This window comes from Apostichopus japonicus, chromosome 1 (assembly GCF_037975245.1).
Source record: "Apostichopus japonicus isolate 1M-3 chromosome 1, ASM3797524v1, whole genome shotgun sequence".
Lineage (NCBI taxonomy): Eukaryota > Metazoa > Echinodermata > Holothuroidea > Aspidochirotida > Stichopodidae > Apostichopus > Apostichopus japonicus.
The window spans coordinates 8,542,923-8,566,240 of NC_092561.1; the positions used below are offsets into that span (position 1 = coordinate 8,542,923).

Here is a 23,318-nt window from a genome sequence, read left to right on the forward strand (position 1 = left end):
CTCATTATCTTTCAAACACCTACCTCAGTAAAGCAGCACGTAAGAACTAACAGGTGCAAAGCTGTTTCCACCTTAGAGGTTCGTAGTACGCTGAATAAAGACAGAACATTCTTATACTTTTTAAGAAAAGTCACCCATAGGAAAGAACCTGGGCACGAAAACCAAACTACCGAACAACTGATCTGCTCTCAACCCCAGTCCCCTTGCATCGGGACTGTGACTGTGATCATGGCCGAGTGTGTATCACCATTGCTCTCGAAAGGGAACAGATACTACACATGATCTTAGCCAAAACATTCTTATGCTCTAGCGGGCATATGGAAAGCCATTTTAATATTTAATCGGGAATTTTAGATATCTGAAATTTATTTCTTATTTCAGATATCTGAAATTGAATTCGAGATATCTAAAATAGATTTCGAGATATCTGAAATTCTAATTCAGATATCTGAAATTGAATTCGAGATATCTGAATAGAATTGCAGATATCTCGAATTCAATATCAGATATCTCGAATTGAATTCGAGATATCTCGAATTCAATTTCAGATATCTCGAATTCAATTTCAGATATCTGAAATTCTCTGGTATTTCGAGATATCTGAATTTGATTTTAAGATATCTGCAATTATTTGTAGATATCTTAAATAAATTGGAGATATCTGTAATTTAATTTGAGATATCTGAAATTATTTCAAGATATCCGAAATTCCCGATTAAATGTTAAAATGGCTTTCCATACGGGCATTGAAAATGACGGACTTGGTGCGCAAGTTGTATATCCTATACATACCTGTTACATGGAACTACTTACGGCCCTGCAAGAATTAAAGAGGGCGCTAGATAGTTACGTGAAGTTTTAGAAGACACATGCGACCTGTAATTGCTATCCATCGTCTGTACAATATCATGGTCAAAGTTGATTTTCAGTTGTAAATGACAAAAGATTTATCAAATTCCAACTCATATTTGGATCAATATCACTGGAATTATTCAAATAAGCAGATAAAGAAAAGACAAATCTACAGGTAGCAAAGGGCATGCAGAAACTACACATTGCTACTTTTGTTGAGCAATTTGGACAGTTACAAAGGTATCATAAGTAAATTATGGATTAGTAACAGAAGTTGAAATTGTCGATGAATGCCAAATATTTCCCAGACTTTCAACTTGACTTTGTTTTTTCCTGCAAGCATGATCTATTTGTTTAACTATAATATAACACTGTAGTTTGTGGTTACAGGGGAGGCTGGTGGGGAGAAAGGTTGGGGGGGGGGAAGAATCCCCACAGGAAACCATACAGCTGGGGTAGTTTGCAACAGATTAAAGAACAGACACATTGAAACAAATGCAGAGACCACAGACAGAAAGTGCTGTTTTTATTAAATTGCTATTTCTTAATTCACACAATCAAACATAGCATTGACTGAAGCATACCAGCATGAGTTGTATTTCGTAGATAAACCTTTGTTGGGCAAGACATTTATACAGGGCTATAGGACCTGAAACATTTATACAAAGCTTTATGTATTGGTACTGGTTTTTTTTTTTGTGTTAATCTTAACTGAACTGGACTCTCCAACCTTTCACTGATTGTCGTAAACCATTCTATGGTTGCCTCGAAATTTGAAAGAGTTATTTTCGCTTTCACTTAAATCATAATTGAAGTCAGCCCTGCTCAAAGGGTGTGAAGACTGGTGCAAAAAGAAATGTCTGATGCCGGTCATCTGACCTAGTTTCGAATGAGGTGTAACAGAAGTGTTAGACACCACCATCGATCCCAGAAAATACACACACAGCTTGCTACCTTCGGTAATTAGACACTAGTGTACAGTCAGTAAATACAGCTGCAGTCAACACCCACAGCACAGTGTACAAACGGTACAGCGATGGACATCTCAGGTCCAGCTAAAGATAACAATGTATCGCGTTTCATTACTGTCTGCATTTTGTAGCGACACGAACAAAACGTCACTTGCAAGCAACAGAAAGTTAACTTTTTCATATGGCTGCATGCGGTTTGGGGCGAGTCTTCAGTGCCTTTAAAGTAGATGAAATGGATTGATCTTGAGGAGAAATGCCATCAGGTTTCGTTGGCAAACGTTCAGGATTTTGTCAGTTTTGCTGTAGTCACATTTAGCAAGATGACGACACAGAAAATATGACGTATAGTACTGCAAAGGAAGGAGCTTATCTTTTGTAATTTTATTGATAAGGTGTCAATGCAAGCTTCCATACAGCTTTCAACAGCACATTCAGTTTAAAGCAGTATATATGTGAGAACAAAAGGGGTTTTCCCAAAATATTGGGTACCCAAATGGGTCACAGCAGACCATAGCAAACTTTATAAGTGCGCATCTTTTGACACATATTGAAGTGCATAATTTTTCTAATAAATTCTTTAAAATAAAAAAGACCTAAAAAAGTGCATTTATGATCAATTTTTTTTTAGTTTTCTTTATCCAGGAAGAGAATCAATCGCTTTTCTAATACAGATCATTTGGTGAGTTATGGAATAAGAATTTAAGATATTGTTTTAATTCAATTAAAAGAAAACTTTACCATCAAAGAAAGTTCTACACTTTTAGAGAGAGAGAAAAAAAAAGAAGACTAGTTGAGTGTTTGCTTTTTTTTTGTCCTTTTTGCTTCTAAATTAGTTTCAAAGATATTGACTGTTTCATAGTTCTTCTTCTAGTCTTCTCTAGCCTGGGGGCCATCTCATCTGGCGTCCTCCGATCACGTGGACATGGAGGTGGTATATCGACTGGCAGCCGTGCTTTCCTTCGTTGATGACTGGTGACGAGAGAACAGAGAAATGTCTTCTGTTAACGAAGTTGCAAGAATGTTGCTGTACAAACAACAACAGCGGAGAGTAGCAGTTTGTAGTCCTGATATTTTTGCTAAATTTCAAAATTTTGAAAGTTTAAAATTTTAAATTATAAAAAAAGTTAATATTTTTTTTAATTTAATTTTTTGATTTTAGTAGCTACACAGTAACCGTCCATACTTTTCTTTAGTTAGCTCTACTATATCATTGTTACATAAAGGTGTACCCTCTCTCACTGTGACAATATTTCTGTTATGACACACTGCAATATATTGGTTGGTACCGACAACCTGTTACCAAGGGTGATGTGAACTTTGAATTCTAATGCACATTGGGAAGTTGAAATTTCAAGATAGTAGGGTTAAAGATAAAAATTTACAATTCTTACAAAAGTGCTGTTCTTCAAGTTGTTTTGTTCAAGTTCCCCATTGGTAGAAACTGTGACAAAGTCAATCACTACTTTCACTGTTAATTCAATTTATATTGCCTCCCACAGTTCTCTGGGGTCACCTGATTGGGCTGTACTCCCGCTTTTCTGTCCCCCCCCCATGTCAAGGCTTTAATTAACTTCATGCGTCAATCTTCGGTCTTCTGCCGTCACTTACCGATACGATAGCCTTTCTCTAATCCTTCCTTATCTGCCATTTTCCTGGCAGTATTTAAGAGCTTCCCCAATACCTGACAATAATTATCAGAGAAAAAGCAAAAAAAAAAAAAGATTATTTAAAAGAACAGAATCATTTTGAAATGATTGGTGAGTTCCGAAAACTGTGCAATAAACTTTTCAAAGACTGGATGAATCTCTCCACTCATCAAAAATCTTTTGTACCTGATTTGGTTAATGACTCATTGTTCGTGAACTCTTGTCCTGAGTGATATGTTAGCTTAATTAATAGCAGTATAAAAATTTCCAAGCTACTAAAATGACTACCAATGTAAATGATTAATTTAAGTAGTTATGAAAAAATTATGACAAAAATCATGCCAAAGTTTGAACATTTCAAATTTGTTGTCTGAATGTGGTTAATACCATTAAATATGAAAATGGATTTGAAAGGTGAAAATTTTGAACTCGAATGGAATTCTGATTTATCCTTCTAATTTATAATCACTTGATATACAAATCTAGTCCGTTATTATTTTTATTTGGATCAACTAAAATAGAAAAAAAATCGAAGAATTGATTCAAAATTTGAGACCAAGATACTTAGGTACCTCTTTGGCGGGTCACAGTGAGTTCTCCTCTTTTAAAAGGCCAAAAACCAATGAAACTCCAAACCATCCACTGAAAATCATCCTCTTAAAACCATCCTCTTAAACCTCACCTCGACATCGGCATCAGTGGCGTCACTTATTTGAGGAATTTCTTTCTTCGGTATTACTAAAAAATGTATTGGAGCAACTGGGTTGACATCTCTGAAAGCTAGTACCTAAATTAAAACGAAGAAAAAACCAAGATAAAACATAAAAATTAAGTACATCAAAGTTACGCAGAATTCTGGATTTGTTTTCTGATATCACATTTTTTTCTGCATATGACTTGTAAAATATACAATAATAGATTAAATACAGTAGCAGCTGCTTCAGACATCTTTCTTAACGAGGAACGTTGAGGAATAAATACCCTCTCTGTCACTTTGGGTTGATTGCAAGTTACATCATGGATCTAGTTGCATGTTATCTACTCTTTGTATGTCAGTCTACGCTCTGTACACGAGAGGCTTACACCTCATTAAAAAATATTCAGCATGCATGCTATACCATGATGTCTGGCTGATCGTTGACTGCATGAACAGTAACTGTTACTCTCTGAACCTGATCCTGTCAGGCCACCCTTTTTCAGGGACCCTACCCATAAGGGTGACCGCCTGAACAGAAACTGTTACTCTCTGAACTGGGCCTACCTTTATCAGGGACCCTACCCATAACAGTGACTGCCTGTACAGAAACTGTTACTCTCTAAACCCGACCCTGTTTTAGCCACCCTTTATCAGGGAACGGTGACTGCCCGAACAGTGACTGTTACTATCTGAACCCGACTAGCGTTGTGCGGTATTCGGATTTCACAAACCCGACCCTGTTTGGCCACCCTTTATCGGGAACCCCACCCATAACGGTGTCTGCCCCAACAGAAACTGTTTATACTCTCTGAACCCGACCCTGTTTTAGCCACCCTTTATCAGGGAACGGTGACTGCCCGAACAGTGACTGTTACTATCTGAACCCGACTAGCGTTGTGCGGTTTTCGGATTTCACACAACCGGTAGTGTTGCAACATGAATCCCGGTATCGTAACTACAACCGGGATTTTCCTCAACTTTCATCTATGGTTCAAAGCACTTAGATACGAGACTGTCAATGTCATACATTCAATATGCATAGCCTAGGCTATGTTCATACTCTTACACGCACGATTATAAAAAATATAAAAAATCAAAATAACACGCTATATTAGGGCCTTTGTTTTTTAACATACACTTCCAAAAAGAAAAGCACAAACCTTGGAAAAAAGCAACCCACACCATCCTTCATTCATACTTGACGTACGATATTAGATTAACACGTTCGCACGTGGATTAAACTTGCAATCCGTACACAAACAGAAATTGGGAGTTCCCCACCATTCCATGAAACTGGAATAGGGCAACCCCTTCAAGTTCAAAAGTTCACAATGAAAAGTTTTTAACTATCAACAAGTCACCACGTGTTTGGAACTTCAGACAATAATAATGTAACATAGGGGCTGCGTAAATACGGGATTATAAACTATATATATTTCATAAGAATAGTACAGATTTATTTATATTGTTAATCGGCTATTGTTTACTCCAGAAAATATACTTTCAATACGTAAAATATCAATCTTTCGTACAAAAGTTCTCAAAAATTAAAAAAGTAGCGAAAGATAACTATAAATGACATTGTGGAACCCCCGGCATTAATAAACGAATCCATTTCATTACAGCATCAAATCTCAAGTACCGCACTGTATGTACCAGTACCATGCCCTAGGCTATAATAATACAGTCCCGTGCGAAGATGGATATAAACTGGATATACTCCCTGCGGTTTTTGCTCAAAATTTATTAAATCGTTATAATTATTATATCAAAATGAGGTGAAATGCATAAGGATAAAATTGTGTACAGTACATGGGAACCTTCACAATCATTTTAAGGAAGAATAAATAACGAAAATTTCAGAATAACTTTGAGGTCCCGTAACATGCTGAGTCCAAGTAACGTTCGATATTTGGAGAAGCCTAGGTCCAAATTAGTATGTGAAAAGTTGATTCGTTAATATATAGGTCTAGGCCAGTACGTAAATTGATCAGATATTATTCAAACTACTGTAAGAACACAGAAACCAGAAATAAACATGTTTTCTTTTCTTTATTTCAAATAGTAACACATCGATATTTTTATTATGTCCGGGATTCCCGGGAATGATACCGAAACGAATGTAATAACCGGTTGTTTTCCCAATACCGGTAGTATAGTTACACATTGCACTGTGATCGGGATTAGTCAATACCGGGATCGGGATACCGGGATTCACTTGACTACCAGGATTCCGCACAACGCTAAACCCGACCCTGTTTAGCCACCCTTTATCAGGGACCCAACCCATAACAGTGACTGCCCGAACAGAAGCTATACTCCCTGAAACCGGCCCTGTTCGGCCATCCTTTATCAGGGACCCTACACATAACAGTGTCTGCCCTAACAGTGACTGTTACTATCTGAACCCGACCCTATTCAGCCACCCTTGTATCAGGAGCCCTACCCATAACGACCATGTTTTACAGTGATACTGACCTGGTCGTCCTCGTAAAGTATATCTGCTTCAATTTCTTTGTTTATAATCTTCATAAAGATGTTCGGCTTCTCCTTCCTTCGTCTTCTTGCCTCAGCTGCTAGATCGGCATCTCTCTCTTCGTCCAGTTTTATCGATGAAGTGTGTAGCTGAAAGACAATTCATGAAAGAACCACTCATGATTTCTGTTCATCATTTTGTATGCAAAAGTGGTATGTGGTGAAATTTCGATTTAAATGTATTGATGTATGAAATAATCCACAGAAACAAGAGGCTGCAACTGGTGTACCAATTTAGCATTTGATAACAGTAAGTCTGGTTTGGGGGATATTCACCTTCGAAGAGTATGTGAAGTGTCTGCATAAATTACTCACTTCAAGCTGACACAAACCCAACCCATCATTTTTAGCTTATATGAGAGAGATGTCTGTAAAGACTCAAAAACAACTCCCCCATAGAACTGAGCAAAATCTTGCTCCGTTTAAGAGATAAATCCAAGTTTTAAACAAGTGACTGTAAGCTGTCATCTTGTAAATCTATGATGTCATAGTGACAATTGGATGTCAAACCATTTTGAGCTCTTTAGTTTGCTATTCATATTTTCAAGATAGAATGTTAACAATAGAATGTTAACGATGTAACATAATTACAAAGAAAAACATAAACTGAAGCATATTTGGCTCAACGATAGTAATGTTGAATGTTAACTTGAAGAAAGGACAGTAAACCTGAGCTTTCTCCCAAATGGAATATGATTTTCTTTATCTTTTTGGGTAAGTTATTCATGACAGTAACCTCTATCACATACACTAGTGACAATGACAGAATTTATGCCCATAATTGAACCGCATGCTATACTATAAGTTTATAGGCCTAAGTTAGGCTAGGTGAATAAGGTGCAACCTGTTTACCGTGTCAACTCTGAAATGGTCAAGTGTTCCACATAAGGTTAGGATGGCGAGTAGAGCTATCATCACAACTGAACATGATACCCATGTCCTCCTATGGCAGTCCAGCCTCATCTGTTGTGCTTTTGCCTTTGTAAGTTATTTCTAACAGTGACTGTGCATCTAAGACGTAAGAGTTAGGATTCCCGCCATACAAATAACATTTCGTCCCTGTTTTGGTATCTGCTGTCCTTTAAAATTATGTTATACTAACTTAAACCCAAATTTTGGCGAGGCTATGAGTCAGGATAAGGCTATGTGTAGATTAGGCTATGTGTGGACTGTTAACTTTAACCGATGCAGGTTTTTTGAAAGGAACATGCCCTCCGGAGCATGGGCAGAAGTCTGATGTAAGGACTGATATGGTATTCATGCCACGCCAGTACTATTCTGCTTTTTGCCCGGCAATCGAGTTGGTAACTTAAACGTTTTTGCGACTGACACCAAAGATAGGCTATTGTCATTGTTTACGATTATTACTAGTTAGTAGTAATCGGCTAGGTCGGTACGTTTCGCGCAACCAGACCTAACTTCAATCATCATTGATGTAAATTTTAGTTTACAATGTATCATCTCCAAAAATCAGTGGTATTTTCGACTAACAAACCTTCGACGCCACTATTCCAGAAGGCGCCCATGACAAAGTTTTAAGGGTTGACGAAAATGCACGCAACACCGGAGAACGGATTTGAAGAGTTTTCACCAGCGACATAATGACTTCTTCGGTTGGCACGTACTCTATCAGCTTCCACTCACATTGCTTCCAAGGATTGACAGTTCCCAGATAGCGGGATTTCGTCATAAAATTGTCGAGTTAAATACTGAACTGATCAACAATCTACGTCTAGTGCGACCATAGAAATTGATAAGGACAGAGATCTCGAATGGGTAATAATTTGTCGTAGAAAAATAGGTACACCAAAGGCACTCGGTTGCCAATACAACCAAGTTGTAAAAGATCAAGCAGGTGTAGAAGCATGGGAAGGGAGTGGAAATGGGAAGAGGCATGAGATAGAAAGGGAGTGGAAACGTGGAAGGGGCTGGGATCGATCGAGAATGAACGGGGAAGGGTGTAGAGTAGAGGGGGAAGGGGAGTTGGAAAACGGGGTAGGGGAGGGGTTGCATGGAAAGGATAGTCGGGAAGGGGGTCGCGGGGAAAGGGCCAGGGTAAGCAGAAAGGAGAGGGAAAATGAGTGATGAAATGCAAACGGATAGAGAAGGGCAAGAGGGAAAGGATGAATTAGGCATAAATATAGTCCAAGGCCTTAACTTGAAGTCATATAAAGAGAGAAAGGTAGTCAACAAATAAAATGGGAATGACAATGGCAACCAATATATGTTTCGATACTAAAATCCCACCATAATATATATCTTGATCAAAAACTGCACTTAATTACCAAGTTTCATTTCAACTGATGTAGTAGAAGATGAAATTTTCCAATTTTTTTTGGTTACAAGTGATTATTATTGTCTTGCTGACCAAATCTGAGAACTGAAATCAAAACATTTATTAAGTGCTCAACCATCTACATTCGGTAAAATGGAAAATTCTGCTTAGGTGGTGGGGGGGGGGGACCGTAGTTTGATCAGTAGTAATTCTTTATTGAGTATTAGTCAGTCGGTTTTAGTAAGTCTGCCAAATTGTGCAAAAGGTTAACTTCAAAGGTATTCGTTAAAAAAAAAATTCTTCAGTGAAATACTTCAATTATAGTAGCTTTTTTGAATCATTTATTGTTTTAGTTGATATTTGATACTAAAAAAAAATCTCTTTACAATGCACTACATTAGCTTACTTAAAGTCAAGTTAGATTTAAAATTCATGCAAATAAAAAATAAATAATGCTTATTTGTGAGAATTCCCTACACAACCTTTTGCATGTGATTATATATTCATATTATTTAAAGTGAAAAAGAGTCTAGGTTACAAACATTTTCGAATCGAGCAGAACTGTTCTGTATTCAATATAATACATTCATTTGATGGATAAGTATATTAAAGTGTCTTACTTTGATCAATTCTGTTGGGGGTTATGCTTGAGGCAAATTTGGTGAAACTGGTGACCTAGCACAAAAAGTTGCTTTCAGACAGAGCAGTTGCTATTTGGAACTTTTATTACCTCACTTAAAATTGACATTATCATTTAACTCTCATTACCATTCTGTTTATTTCAAACCAAAGAGTCAGGCTTAAAAATGGCAGAGCATTGGATTTACAACATGCCACTTCCCGCCTGGCAATCACAAAATATAAACCTTAAACACTAGATTGTTGTACTGCTATAATACAACGGCTAAAATAGACGCAATTCAACGATCATCATTGGTCTGTTTGATAGAGACAACTGTGATGAACGACTTCCCAAACAGCTAAGAGACATCTCATTTTATTTAAGAGATATCACAAATTTGAGGTTTCTTCACACCCAAGGGGAAGACTTGATCAAGTATAAATGTGACATCATCGAGCCACAAGTCCTTAATGTATGCTTTTCTTTGTTCATTAGAATGTTTTTATTTTCTGAAGATTTTGAAGTGAAGGTTTTGAAAATGCTTTATCTAAAACAATTGAGCCTCTCAACATAACCTAAAGGGAGTGAAGAATCGCACAAAAAGAAACGTCTAATGCTGGTAATCTGACCTAGTTTTGAATGAGGTGTAACAGAAGTGTTAGACACCACCACCGATCCCAGAAAAAAGGCACACAGCTTGCTATCTTCGGTAATTAGACACTAGTGTACAGTCAGTCAATACAGCTACGGTCAATACCCACAGCACAGTATACAAACGATACAGCGATGGACATCTCAGGTCCAGCTAAAGATAACAAGGTATCACATTACATTACTGTATTTTGTAGCGACAAGCTGGGGCGAGTCTTCAATGCCTTTAATGATGGCTTTGATTTGAGTATCAACACTGCTAACATTTAACCAAGAAAATTTGAAAAGAACAAAAAAAACAAAAAAAAAGTTACAGATCATTTGAGATTCAGACAAAACTATGACATCAGAGATTTACAAAACGATGGTTCCCAGACACGCCTTTCCGACTAAAGGTATCTCCCAAACGGAGCAAGATTTTTCTGGGCTGTCTTAGGGGAAAGGTTCTTCACTATTAAAAGAAGGTAGTTTGTGTCCCCTTTGAAATCTTTTGCAAAACAAAAAAACATGGAAATATGTAATATCTCCGTCTCCTAATTTCATTTTTGCCCTGTCCCAGGTTTTCAGCTATAGTGTGTGATGAATGTTTTTCTCGGGGGGGGGGGGGGGGGGGGTGTGAAATTTAAGAGCTGGGACATTACAGCACCTTTAAGAAATGATGACCACTTTGATCAAAATTTCCAAGCTACCCAAGCATGGAATGAATGTGACAGCTCCAGAGCAAATGTAAAAGATGACCTCACATGACCTTTGAACCACTATGAGATTCACCAAAGCTGTTGTTGCAGGTGTAATCTTGTTTCCAAGAAAATCACATTTTTGACTACTGCTGAGTTCAAATGGACCTCAACCAAAAAAAAATGCCAACCAAGGATTCCCAAGAGGCACCTTCATACCAAGTATGAGATTCAGCAAAGTTGGACCTATTGATTTTGCATGTTTACAATGTTTTCAGGCTGTGACCTTTGGCCTCCACCAGAAAACAATAAGAACTGAGGTCAATGCAGCGGACTCCTTTAAACTAAAATATACAAAAAGAAAACACAATTACATGTCAAGCAATAAATATGTGTCATTGTACTTGAAACATGATTTCACAGAGTTCAAAAGTTTAAGGATAATTAGCCTATTACAAATATTGCACTAAAATCTTCTAGAAAGACATTTATGGTAACATGCATCAATTTACATAATACATTCTTTCTGCTGGCCTTCACAGCCCAGGAGGAATTTTTTTTTTTGGTGTGTGTGTGCATGGTCTGGCCATATTTAATTACTGGAAACAGTTTGGTTTACTTTAAGCTTTGATAAACTGATTACATAAAAGTTTTGCCGACTAGGAAGAAGTAGCAGCCTGTCAGCACTTGATCAAAATTAAAAAATTCTGTATGAAAAATAACAACATACAAGTTTACTGAAAAATGACTGATCAAATTTCCACCCTTCCATATCAGGGTCAAGATTTTGAACACCAGTGCTAGATAAATTTCTTTTTCATTGGTTCTTGGCAAGTTTCTTTCATCTCTAACAAAAGTTGAGATTTTACAGTCGTTTTCAAATTTCAGGACCATAGTGTGCAAGGTGAGCTTACAAAACTAAACCAGCCTCTGCTAATTTAACTGGCACACGATACGTGAACATCCAAAAACAAGAGTGATCGTGCAGAGCGGTGACTTCCAAACCAGGAGACGCTCGATTCAGTCAGGCGTTTCTCGCTGGGCGATGTTAAACGGGGTGTTAAAGCTCTTACAAGTTTTGGCGTGCATTCTCTTGTTGTACAACCTCGAGAAAGCCTTCCCGCAGAGTTTACAGACGAACGGCTTCACTCCTGTGTGGATCCGTTCGTGAACTTTCCACTGGGATTTTTGGATGAACGACTTCTGACAGTACCGGCACGAGAACGGCTTATCTCCCGTGTGGATCATCTCGTGGTGGATCAAGCTACGACGGCAGTTCAGCGTTTTGCTGCAGTATCTGCACTGAAAGCGATTCCCCCGCCCCGAGGAGTCGTAAGACGGATATTGCAACCGGAGGTCGCGCGGTGACCTACCTAATAGCTCCACTCTTGATTCGTGGCCCTCTGAGATTTTCCCTCTCCTCTCGGCAAAGTGCGATGGAGGGACTTGCACCGGCTTTTTGTGGCCTACTTTTGAGATCATTTCGGCGACTGTAGGAGGCCTGTGGTGCTTCTTGGATGAAGCCGGTCCCACTTGCAAGGATGGGACCTTGTTCCCGGATTTAAGACGCGTCAGCCCACCGCTCATTGAGGAGCTCGACAGCCGAGATGCCTTTCTGAACACCATTTTCTGTTGACCGCATTGCCTTTGCCTCCAATGTGGAGCAGGGAGTTTGTTTTTAGGTGCCACTCCTGAAACTTCCGAAGATGTATGGTCACTTGAAATGTTTGGACAATTAGGTTGTCCGTCTGGGATTGAGGGAGAGTGACTCTCAAGTCTAAAGCTAGCCGTCTGATGACCTCTTATTTCATCTTGTTCCTGTTCAAGTCGTCTTCCCCTCAAGGATGGACTTAAGGGTTCTAAAATTAAAAAGAAAACATAATGTAACTGAACAACAAATTAATACAATTGTATAAATAATTTAATACATATAAATTAATAAATCCAATACCTTGAGGTTTTCATATTTTTTGCCTTAACCAGAAAATGAAAATGCTAAATGGTTCCTATGCTTCACAAGATGCAAAAAAAAAGTACAAACGAGACAAATATGAAAGGAAACTAACTTTAAGTTGTCAAACTACGGACATTTCAACATATTACATTTAGCTCCGCCCACTTATTAATATGCATGACATTACTTCTAAACACAATACGACACATCTAAAGCCCTGGATCTGGAGTGATACTACTCAACTCCCCTAAAAGGGGTAAAACGAGTAGGGTGGTGCAGTCTTGATTATGCTGTGATTGGTTTCTGGCTGTAGTGTTGGGCGACAGCCACTTTGAAGTTATCCTTGTCCTCGATTTCATTGGCTATCAGACTACCACCAATGACATGAATCCGACATAAAGTTCTTGAGATGTCATAATTAAAAGCTTCCTTATTTAAAACCAAAAATAACATTGAGCTCTGCCTACCATGCCTATTAATTTATTTCAGCATATGCACAGCATGAGCCCTTACACACTTTGCTAACCATATAAACAAGTCAAAAATGAGAGGAAACAAACAAATTGTCAAAATATGGCCATTATAAGATTGTTACATTATGCCAAGCCCACTCATAAATATGCATGACATTACTTCTTATTAAAACACATCTACAGCCCCATTGGCTATCACACTACAATAAGATATGTATATAAATACAGCATATAATTCCTGAGATATCCTGTCTGTAGGCAAGGTGTAACACATGTACACACACGCACTTACATATACACACGCCATGGTGACTGCATAGGTTTCAGGATGGTGTCAGCATCGGAACAAAAACACCATCAGTTTTCAACCACAATGGTCAGATGCTTGCACAAGACAAAAGTCACAACAATGAATCTTAAAAGGCCAATTATGACCTTTGTCCAATGTGAAACAGGTTGAAAACAAAAAGAAGTTTAACACCAAAAAACAGTACGAATAAAATTGGTTGTCTGAGTCCATTCCTCACCTGTTCCTGAAACGTTGGTCTCTTGAACCGAGTCCGGCTCGTTGACTTCGACTTGAACAGCCGTGTTAATATTCAACGTGTCATCAGAGGGAAAATGAGCCTCTTGACCTTCTTCAGGATGGTCATTGGATAGCTCCACAGGGCCTTCATCCGCATCATCATCTGGTTCCTCCTTGACTGCGATGCAGAAAACGTCTTCATCCTCTGGGCAAGTGACAGTCTCCTCTGAAAGGGTATTAAAAACTCGATATGATAAGGTCAAATGTCACCAAGGGTGATCGTCATGGTTACCATGTGTATTATCTAACAATTATGCCAACATCTACAATACACATCCGTTAAAGCAGGGGTGGGCAACTTATGGCCCGCAGGCCCCATGCGGCCCGTCAGTGATTTTTTGTGGCCCATGAGATGTCTAAAGAAAGAAAAAAATCAATAGCTGCTTAGAGTTTATCGGCACTAATGATGCTGTCAGGTAGGCCTACTATCCCCATTAATTATCAACTGTACTGTACTGTATTCTGTTTTTGTGAATACAGATTAAGTACACACACCTATTGGTTGAAAGTCCTCGGAATCGCGGCCCAGCCAATTTTTCACCCCTTACATCTGGCCCATTCATTCAAAAAGGTTGCCCACCCCTGCGTTAAAGTCAGTATGACCATAACATCAACATGGCAACATATGAATCAACAGAACGTACATCTCAAACGCATAACAATGTACACGCTACCACTATGAGGGCCATTTAAATGATAAACTGTATAAAATGAATTGTTCCCATCTGCTGATGTGCGTGGAAATACCAGGTTCGACTGTGTGAGCAATTCAGATACGCATTTCTGAAGTTCTAGAAACCCGAAAAATTTTTCAACACATCCAATGTTGCCTAAATATGGTCCCTGGAAAAAACATTTGTTCCCAAATTCTTGAACATAGAATTGGCTCACCATCCCTTGGATCAGTGAGAGCATTAAATCAGAGTTCATGCATCCGTCTAACGTCTGGGATTCTCAATTAGTTTTCTACGCGGGCCAGAGATTGACATTGGGTTGGAACAAAGTAGGGCTAGCGAGAACAACAGTCCACACCTAAAACTGAGCAATGTACATTGAAGGCTGCTGTTAGAGCTGATTGGTGCAAGACTACTGCAGGCTGTTTTCTCTTCTTTTTTATTAACAGGACAAGATTGAAAGCTGTCAAAGGCCAGACTTGGTCTGTGGTTTGTTTATTGAAAACCCCTTGGTGTACACAAAAAGTATTTTCTATATAATAATAACAACAACAAAAATTAATAAATAGTCAGAGAGATAGATGCCAAGTTGGTTATATAGATTTGGAACTTCCTCTCCTATTTACTCATCCATCAACAGGGAGTTTTCTCACCTGAGGTACCGACCACCTTGTCGTCTCCGGCAGGTAGAATTTCTTCCTCGTTGATGTTTGAGATAGTGTCCACGTTGTCACTTTCGCTGCCCTCTTCTCTCAATTCCATCGGCACCTCTACCGCCATGGCTGGGTCCTCTTCGTGCTTTTCATTGAACTCTTCCTCGGTTTCCCAGGCGGCACTTTCATCTGAAGCGAAGGAGAAAGCAGAACCATCGACAGTATCAGACGAACTGACCTCCTTGGATGTCAATTTTGCTGAAATCTGCTGTGTAGATCAACAAATACCACAGAAAACATCCACTGCCACCATCAACTGCCACCATCAACTGCCATCATCATCCCCACTACTATTTACCATATCATTTATTATCATACTTTTGGGGGGGGGGAAGGGGGAAGGGGTGTGGGGGGAGTGAGGAGAGGCAAAAACCACAATGATCGACAATTTAATATTTTAAATTCACGTTTTTTATAGCAATTTATGAGAAGAAAGAAACATCAATAACGCCCAAGATAATTCCAACAGATCCAATTATATTTGTATATGATTAATTTTTATGTTCTATTCACTAAACTACCTACACATCTCTCCTGCAGTGTATAGACATACTGGTCAGTCTTTGTTATTTTGGTACATGGTTTTGAACAGACCAAATTCGCTGTTGTCGAACAACCAATTGGTAAGATCTGGTTGCCCAAGTGATGACCAGAATATTTCCTTATAAATTTGCCCTGTTCCGGACAGGGCAGTTTTATACAGTGGATGGTTTGATCCTCCCGTAACAACCACAAAGGATGGCACAGATATTTATTTGTCTCTTTTTTCAACTAAACGACATCATCACAGATGGTCGAATACAAAGTCATTCCTCTCTTCCCCCTGCACCCCCCTACCCCGACCAACTCCCTCCACCATCTCACTTCCCTAAAGTAAGGAAAAGTTGATATCTTACAAGCAGACACCGGATTTGCTGAGATACTTCTCACTGATTGGCAAACAGACGAAGGGCTGTCGTCCAGTTTGTAGTCGTTGAAATCTGTCTCGATGGAGTAGCCTGTGAGGTAGACGCAACCTGTACACGGCAACAATTATATATATGTATATATCTCCTGCAAGCAGGAATTCGCGAAGAAGCCTTCATTGGCTTATCAAAGCCGCATGCTGACCGAAGTCAGTCTCTTAGATTTATATTTAACGTCCATGATTATGAATTGTCAATTGTCAACAACTCTATATAAACTGGACGACATACATTAATCTTGGAGTGACTCACAACTCGGGACCTTATGATTGAAAGGCAACGGCGTTAACCACATTATATTTCTTGACTTGACTATAAAATAGAGGTACACAACAACTCTCAATTCTTTTATACAAGAATTGTTGGTCAAAACTCAAGAAAAATCAAGAATGAAACCGGTGTACTGACTGTGTGAAGTCTAAAACAAATCTGTGCAGATAAACATAGCTAAATAGAACTGATATTTTGATCCTAGAGATAGTCAAAAGAGAGGTTGGAATGATTACAACCCAATTGATGTTTGCAACGTGTGTGCTATGCAAACCTTGCAAGCTAGTTTGCATTTTGTGAATATTCATGTCACGGTTGCAACCGCATTCCCTCACCCCCCCCCCCCCCCCCCCCCCCCCGAATATTGACTGTGCAGAGAGATATACAAGCCTAAAGACTTAACAATTCCACCAGTAGTCAGCATTGCAGTGATTCTGGGAAATATTCCAAATTTGCTATTTTATTGTACAACTTTTCCCCATCCGGTTCTCATTTCGTCGGCAGGGCATCGATTGGTACTCACAGTTTCCTTGATTTGAGAATGCTACTTCTTCGTTGGCCATTACTTTCAGATCCAACTGCTGTTGGAGTACAAGCCCTTGAACTAGAGAACAGAGGAGCTGCTCACAGTCATTGGTCTTCAACACGACATGAGATACCTTCACAGGATCAGTACCTGCAAATACTGTATTTATGGAACCAGGAAACAGACAGGCTTAAGTCACAATGAAAACCACAGGTAATCACTTCAGCATCCCTACATACATGTACAGTAATGTACTGCCAGAGATGAGATGTTGTACTCTATTGACAATTTGTGCAAAAAAAAGTACTAAATTTCCTGCCCACCTTACAGCACTTGAGACACTGCCCTAGGCTTGGTGGGTTGCTGTGTCTTAATGAGGGGTACCATAGGGTACCTTGGGGGGGGGGGGTTAGAAAGTGATGTGTGTGAGTGTACGTGTGTGTCTGTATTTGTTAACTACATGAATTTCCTACTTGTTCATTCTTGGTGTAAAAGTAAGTTGGCCTGAGGTTTCGATCCTAGCAGGATCTTCTTCAAAGGCTAAATGACAAGTAACAGTAACAGAAGGGACAAAAACACTTTTACACATTCTCTTACACAGGATCTCTAGTGGATAAGCAGTTTGCTAACAGTTTTATTTTATTTTGTTCATTCTTTGACTGATAAAGAGTAATATCGCCCACACACACATCCTGTTGACTATTGATTACTATGTACAAGAATACCAGCTTGGATAAACTGACAGTTTCAGCTTTCCCTACGTTCAGCTATTCCTACACTGTTAATTATGAATGTTGTATGTATGTATTTTAGATCCTCCTGCAAGCAGGAACTCATGAAGAAGCCATCATTGGCTTATCAAAGCCGCAAGCTGACCAAAGTCAGTGTCTCTTACATTCATATTTAACGTCCATGATTATGAATTGTCAATTGTCAACAACTCTATAACTGGACGACATACATTAATCTTGGAGTGACTCGAACTCGGGACCTTATGATTGAAAGGCATATAGAGATCATTACATCTCCCTATCACCACCTTACCTTTCCCTCTGCAGTCTAAAGTTGCCAAAGATAGGTGTGTTTCTGTGCTAATCCTCCTAGTGTAAATACATCCCGGCTCCAGGGTTAGACCTTTTGTTTGAAGAGAGGTGAAATTAGATGTTTTGTTATTAAATAAAATAAGAAAATGACTTAAAAGCAGAAAAATATGAAAGTCGCTCGAAGAATAATATATTCCAAACTTTGATAATAAAATTCTGATCAGTGGTCACAATATTACTTTACTTCTACAGTAACTTTATTTATAAATATCATTTAAACATTTTCTGCTAAATCTGACAAAAATCTGAAATTTACCTAATTTGTATAGATTGATTAAAGTTTATTGAATCTGTATGAACTTTTCACAATTCAGCCTGCAATATAGATGGGATCTGAGGAACTGACATCTGAACTGAATTCTTCTTGAAACTTAGGTTTGAAAGTCTAAAGAAAATGAAGCCGAACCACTTAAAGGCATTGAAGACTCGCCCCAAACCGCGTGCCACGCTCTGAAAAGGAAACTTTCCGTTGCTTGCAAGTGAAGTTTTCTTCTTGTCGCTACAAAATGCAGACAGTAATGAAACGTGATACCTTGTTATCTTTTATCCAGACCTGAGATGTCCATCACTGCTATGTACACATGTGTTGTGGGTATTTACCATAGCTGTATGTATTGCCTGTACACTAGTGTCTAATTAACGACGGTAGCAAGCTTTGTGTGTATTTTCTGGGATCGATGGTGGGGTCTAACACTTCTGTTACACCTCATTCGAAACTAGGTCAGATTACCGGTATGAGACGTTTCTTTGTGCGCGAGTCTTCACACACTTTAACAGACCACACTGATAATAATGAAACCAACAGTCTGCACCTGCAAAACACTTGTTGTTTGGCATGATCATCACTTAAACCACTTCTAACATGCATCTTACTGGTTTTACTAACTTCCATGCTCTGTCCAGATCTAGGGTAAACAGACTTTCAGGTGACTAACATGCTATCATCAAGGTAAACACTTACCCCAAATCATGTTGATCGTACTGTAGTTTAGCGGTATCTGTGCAGAAGGAAGTTATCCAATTGGCACTGCTAATCCCATACCTTTATCATTCTTTCTTAGACCATGAACCTGTGAACAGGAGTGGATCATCCCGTTTAGTTTTGTGTTTATTATCTCTGGCATACTGTACAATAAATAGTAGGACAAGTTGTCCCAGTCTTGGGAAGGCATCCAAGTTTGGGGGGCCTCCTCTTTCATGTGGGATGAAAATCTTTTTTCATGGGCACCTCCTTAATCCTTGAGATGGTACCAGAATTGAAGATAAAACATTCAATCTTAACAATTTACAGTGCACAGACAATAATTCCAACCAACATGTCTACATCATTGTTGGCACAGTTTTTCCACTTCATTTTTACAACTTTGCCAGAAATATATTAATGTAGGTTTATTTACAAGATATGCTATGCTGTACTTCTCTTGAATAGCTTGTAAGTTGTAGCTTGGTAGACCAGCATGAAAAACCTAACGTCAAACCTAACTTATAATCGTAGCTTAGGCTAACCAAACGTTTTGTATCAGTTCAAAACATTTCCTTACATTACCTTGTAACTTACATCTAATGCGGTCAAAATCTTGCTGCTGTTTGTGAGCAAAGAGAAGATAAAGTTGTTATCATAAACGATCCCTAGGAATGACAATTTGCTCTGCAAATGACTGTTAGGCTTAGTCGCAGATGTAGGCTTCTGTGTTCAGTTCATGTTGTCTTCTGTTCATACATTGTTGTTATTGTTTTGAAATAATCAAGGCTAGGCCCGGTAACAGAGGTTTAATTCGAGTTGGCTTACGCTCAGCTGTGCTGTACTAAATAATAGAGCACGTTATCAAAGGTTATTAGAGGGAAGAGGAGACACTCGATCTGTATTGTACAGCATTACGGAAACCTTGATGTCACGTTTTCGGAACAGAGAAATTAGCCCTCACTCAGTATGTAGTTGGCTATGAGGTATATCGTAGGTGCTATACTTGAAAACAATAAATATAATATTACAATTTATAAAGCGCAAAATACAAAAAGTTCCTAAGCGCTGTATGAAGAAAAATATGAACAAATAAACAAAAAATACTTCAAACATATTTTTTATATGAACATCGAGGAGGATAACAAGACAAAAACAACAGGAAACCGATAAGAGCTCAAATATATTAGATATATATTTCAAGGTGGTAAGCATTATGTTAATAATCTAATTTATAGATACGATTCACGAGGAAACAACCATGGGAGGTAACAAAGGTACATCATTCAGTTATTTACGTGTCATGGCAACCACGGGCAAACTGAATTTATAAAATAGAATGTTCTAATAATGTTATGACGTGGATATGTTTTGTCTGATAAATTAAATATAAATCCTTGTTTTTTCACTGAACCTAAGTCTTTATCACAGGTATTAATGATTAACAGGAGTTTGCCTGCGATGCAACCGTTGACCGCCGCGGTTCAGAGGGGCCGTGATATGCATTTTTTGCAACATCATAGAACCACAAAAGTTACGAGCTGGGTTACTAATTATGAATATTGAATGAAGGGAAATGAACACCAAAATCAAACACAAAATCTTTTCGCTCTTTGCTTAGCAGCAAATTCCCCTTATACCGTCGTATGTACATTCAATTCTTACATCTATTGTATGGTATCTCACTTGCTGCGTTTTAACTCCCAGTTTGTTGATGGCGTCCTTCCACATGATTATTTCCGGTTTTATTACTGCTTCGGGATAGTATCCCTTCTTTCCCTTTCATAACCTCTGCTATTACTACTAGCCTGAACAAATATCGAATAGTGAATAATCTACCAATAAATTACGGCACGTCAATTTGGATCTCGTGAAATATGCAAAAATATCTTCAATTATACAGTTGTTTTTATTTAGTAGTTTTTTAAAACTATATATATATGTAGATATATTTTTTGTGTATTCCTGTGTTGGGCTTTTCTATGGTTGTGATTTCCAGACCATGTGCCCTTCAACCTGTTACTGTATGTTATGAATGATATATTTGATGCGAAAAATATTAAAGATAGCGTCAAATGGACTCAAAACATATGAAGATAACTAAGAGATTTTGTTTTAAATGAATTCGAGATATCATTAAATGAAATAATGAATATTAACAGAATCTTTGCCTTGTTTTACAGATATTTCTAGTCATCTGAGTAACTTTCTACTAGGTCCTAGGCCTAAACCCCCAATCCCTTCGATGCCACCCCTACCTCATGCAGGGTTATTCAAGAACTAGGTTGGGTTCTAGGTCCCCATTCATATTATGAGAATACATTATTCTTCATACCATACTTCTTGGGTGGCAACCACCCTGACCCCCCCCCCCCTCCCTCGCTCTCATCTGGCCTGATTGCATGCAATAGCATATCCACACACAAGGGGTTAGAAGTGTAGTGACCAGATAGTTTGAAATAAAAATGAAATTCTAAAATTTAACTGAGAGTACAACAAAAGGGGGAAAAAATATAGGCTATGAAAACACAGACAGAATTTACAAACGTCCTTTTCATTTCAAATGGATATTTTTGTTTTTATTATTAATTCATAACAATCACCAAAATTGACTTGAAATGGCATAATTGTGATAACGCGATTACACATTGAACAAGAAAAGGCAGAAACGCATGACAGGTAATGTTCGGATTACACTTAACGATTACAATTATACACAAACATAATAAACAATAGCTTAGAACAATTGATACAAAACAATGGGAATAATTGCAAAGAATAGTCCAGAGAAAAAAAAAAAATTGTTCATCTTTTTCAGGAAGCATTCAGGGTTATAATTAAGCCCAAGAATCAACATGAGATGGATGGTCTTAACTTGAACATATCCTCATCTCAAAATAAACAATACTTTTTATCAGTGGCATATGCATTGGTTCAATGACCCCAGTGCCACACCCTCTCCTTCCAAAAATAAAGAACACCACTTCACTGTTCTATTCCATTGATAGAAATTGCAGAAAATGAAGTTTCACTGAAAATTTAAACTTAATCCCAAGCAGTGAGACATTTTGCCACATTCCAAAATAATGCATTTATAGTAAAGATGGGCTGCAAATGAATCAAAACTTGACTTAATTTGGCACGAAAATGTAAAAAAGAACATTGAAATATATAATAAATGAGCCAAAACAATGGCCAACGATTGTTAATAGATACTTCTCATGTCATAACATGCTCCTGGCAAAACAATTACTTTTAGTTACTTTTATCAGATGAAACTTGGTTATATATTCAAGCTGATGAGATCTGTTGATATGAGATTTCTCTATGAAACAGCATGAAAAATCTCATCAAACGTAACTCAAAACTAGCTGCTTCTAATTAGAGAAAAAACAAATGTTAAGTAAATGAAGAATCGGTAATGAAAATGTGACTAATATTGACTCATTAGATGTAGTATTCACATATTAGAACTTATTACAAAGGCATCATTGACGACTTGTATCATTCAAACTTTCCTTCTCAAGTTGCTTTTTCCAAAAAGAAAGTGGAAAGTTTTGTCGCACAAAAGAAAACTTTGTTACATTTGCTTTTCGTAGATATAAACCAATGAATTTATATTTTTAATGAGATATACTATAAAATTTTTTTTTTTTTTAAATGGGAAAGATTATTTATTTCACCTAACAGTTTAACCCAACCAAGATAAAAAATGTCACCTTACCACCAAAGCTGAATTAATTAATCTCTTGTGGATCAATTCAGTGGGGAGATGAGAGAGAGTTAGTGAATTAAAAAGAGAAAATTGCAACATCTTTTTTAAGAAGACTTAAAATGTTCTCTACGTATCCAACATTTGTGTGTATTTCACCAACACAATATTTCCATCGACCTCATTTTGTCTTGGCAAAATAACCACTTAGTAAATCCCCAAAACCAAATCTCTCATTTTACAATTGGCAGCATCAGAATCAACATGAATTAAACAATAAAAATGATCACACTTACCTTAAACATTTACTTTCAATAACCTTTACATTAATTACCTTCAATGCCCAGAGTTTTTTCCCAGACAATTTCAAAATTGTCAAGCAATATTAAGGTGTATTTAAATCACAACAACAAATAAAGATAGCAAGCACCTGGCTGGAAGTTGTATGCAGTACA

At 37.9% G+C, this 23,318-nt stretch overlaps 2 protein-coding genes across 4 annotated transcripts; both read right to left on the reverse strand.

Annotated features, from left to right (window-relative positions):
• Positions 1-1,350: 1,350 nt before the first annotated feature.
• Positions 1,351-8,376, reverse strand: LOC139966416 (uncharacterized). 2 transcript variants are annotated; one of them, XM_071969380.1, is made up of 5 exons: positions 8,197-8,376; positions 6,645-6,791; positions 4,152-4,256; positions 3,432-3,504; positions 1,351-2,792 (listed from the first exon to the last, which is right to left on the reverse strand). In XM_071969380.1, the coding sequence occupies exons 1-5, from the start codon at positions 8,299-8,301 to the stop codon at positions 2,701-2,703; spliced, it is 522 nt and encodes a 173-aa protein (XP_071825481.1). In that variant the 5' UTR covers positions 8,302-8,376; the 3' UTR covers positions 1,351-2,700. The 2 variants fall into 2 exon arrangements, with proteins under 2 accessions (XP_071825481.1, XP_071825488.1); XM_071969387.1 differs by lacking the exon at positions 8,197-8,376 and adding an exon at positions 7,554-8,102.
• A 2,475-nt stretch (positions 8,377-10,851) lies between these two features.
• LOC139966421 (uncharacterized) lies at positions 10,852-20,008 on the reverse strand. Of its 2 annotated transcripts, none has more exons than XM_071969395.1 (8): positions 19,749-20,008; positions 19,152-19,260; positions 18,132-18,221; positions 17,085-17,246; positions 16,223-16,342; positions 15,267-15,455; positions 13,881-14,105; positions 10,852-12,785 (listed from the first exon to the last, which is right to left on the reverse strand). In XM_071969395.1, the coding sequence occupies exons 2-8, from the start codon at positions 19,159-19,161 to the stop codon at positions 11,947-11,949; spliced, it is 1,635 nt and encodes a 544-aa protein (XP_071825496.1). In that variant the 5' UTR covers positions 19,162-19,260; positions 19,749-20,008; the 3' UTR covers positions 10,852-11,946. The 2 variants fall into 2 exon arrangements, with proteins under 2 accessions (XP_071825496.1, XP_071825497.1); XM_071969396.1 differs by having other exon boundaries at positions 19,737-20,008.
• Positions 20,009-23,318: the final 3,310 nt, after the last annotated feature.

Excerpts from the sequence above, each read along its gene's own strand:
- LOC139966416 (XM_071969387.1), bottom strand. The coding sequence starts at position 7,664 with ATGAGGCTGGACTGCCATAGGAGGACATGGGTATCATGTTCAGTTGTG. Across the intron at positions 6,792-7,553 it reads ACCATTTCAGAGTTGACACG|CTACACACTTCATCGATAAA; the intron begins GTAAACAGGTTG and ends ATTGTCTTTCAG. Across the intron at positions 4,257-6,644 it reads TACTTTACGAGGACGACCAG|GTACTAGCTTTCAGAGATGT; the intron begins GTCAGTATCACT and ends GTTTTAATTTAG.
- LOC139966421 (XM_071969395.1), bottom strand. Across the intron at positions 17,247-18,131 it reads TTTAGACTGCAGAGGGAAAG|TATTTGCAGGTACTGATCCT; the intron begins GTAAGGTGGTGA and ends CCATAAATACAG. Across the intron at positions 15,456-16,222 it reads AGCAAATCCGGTGTCTGCTT|ATGAAAGTGCCGCCTGGGAA; the intron begins GTAAGATATCAA and ends CCTTCGCTTCAG.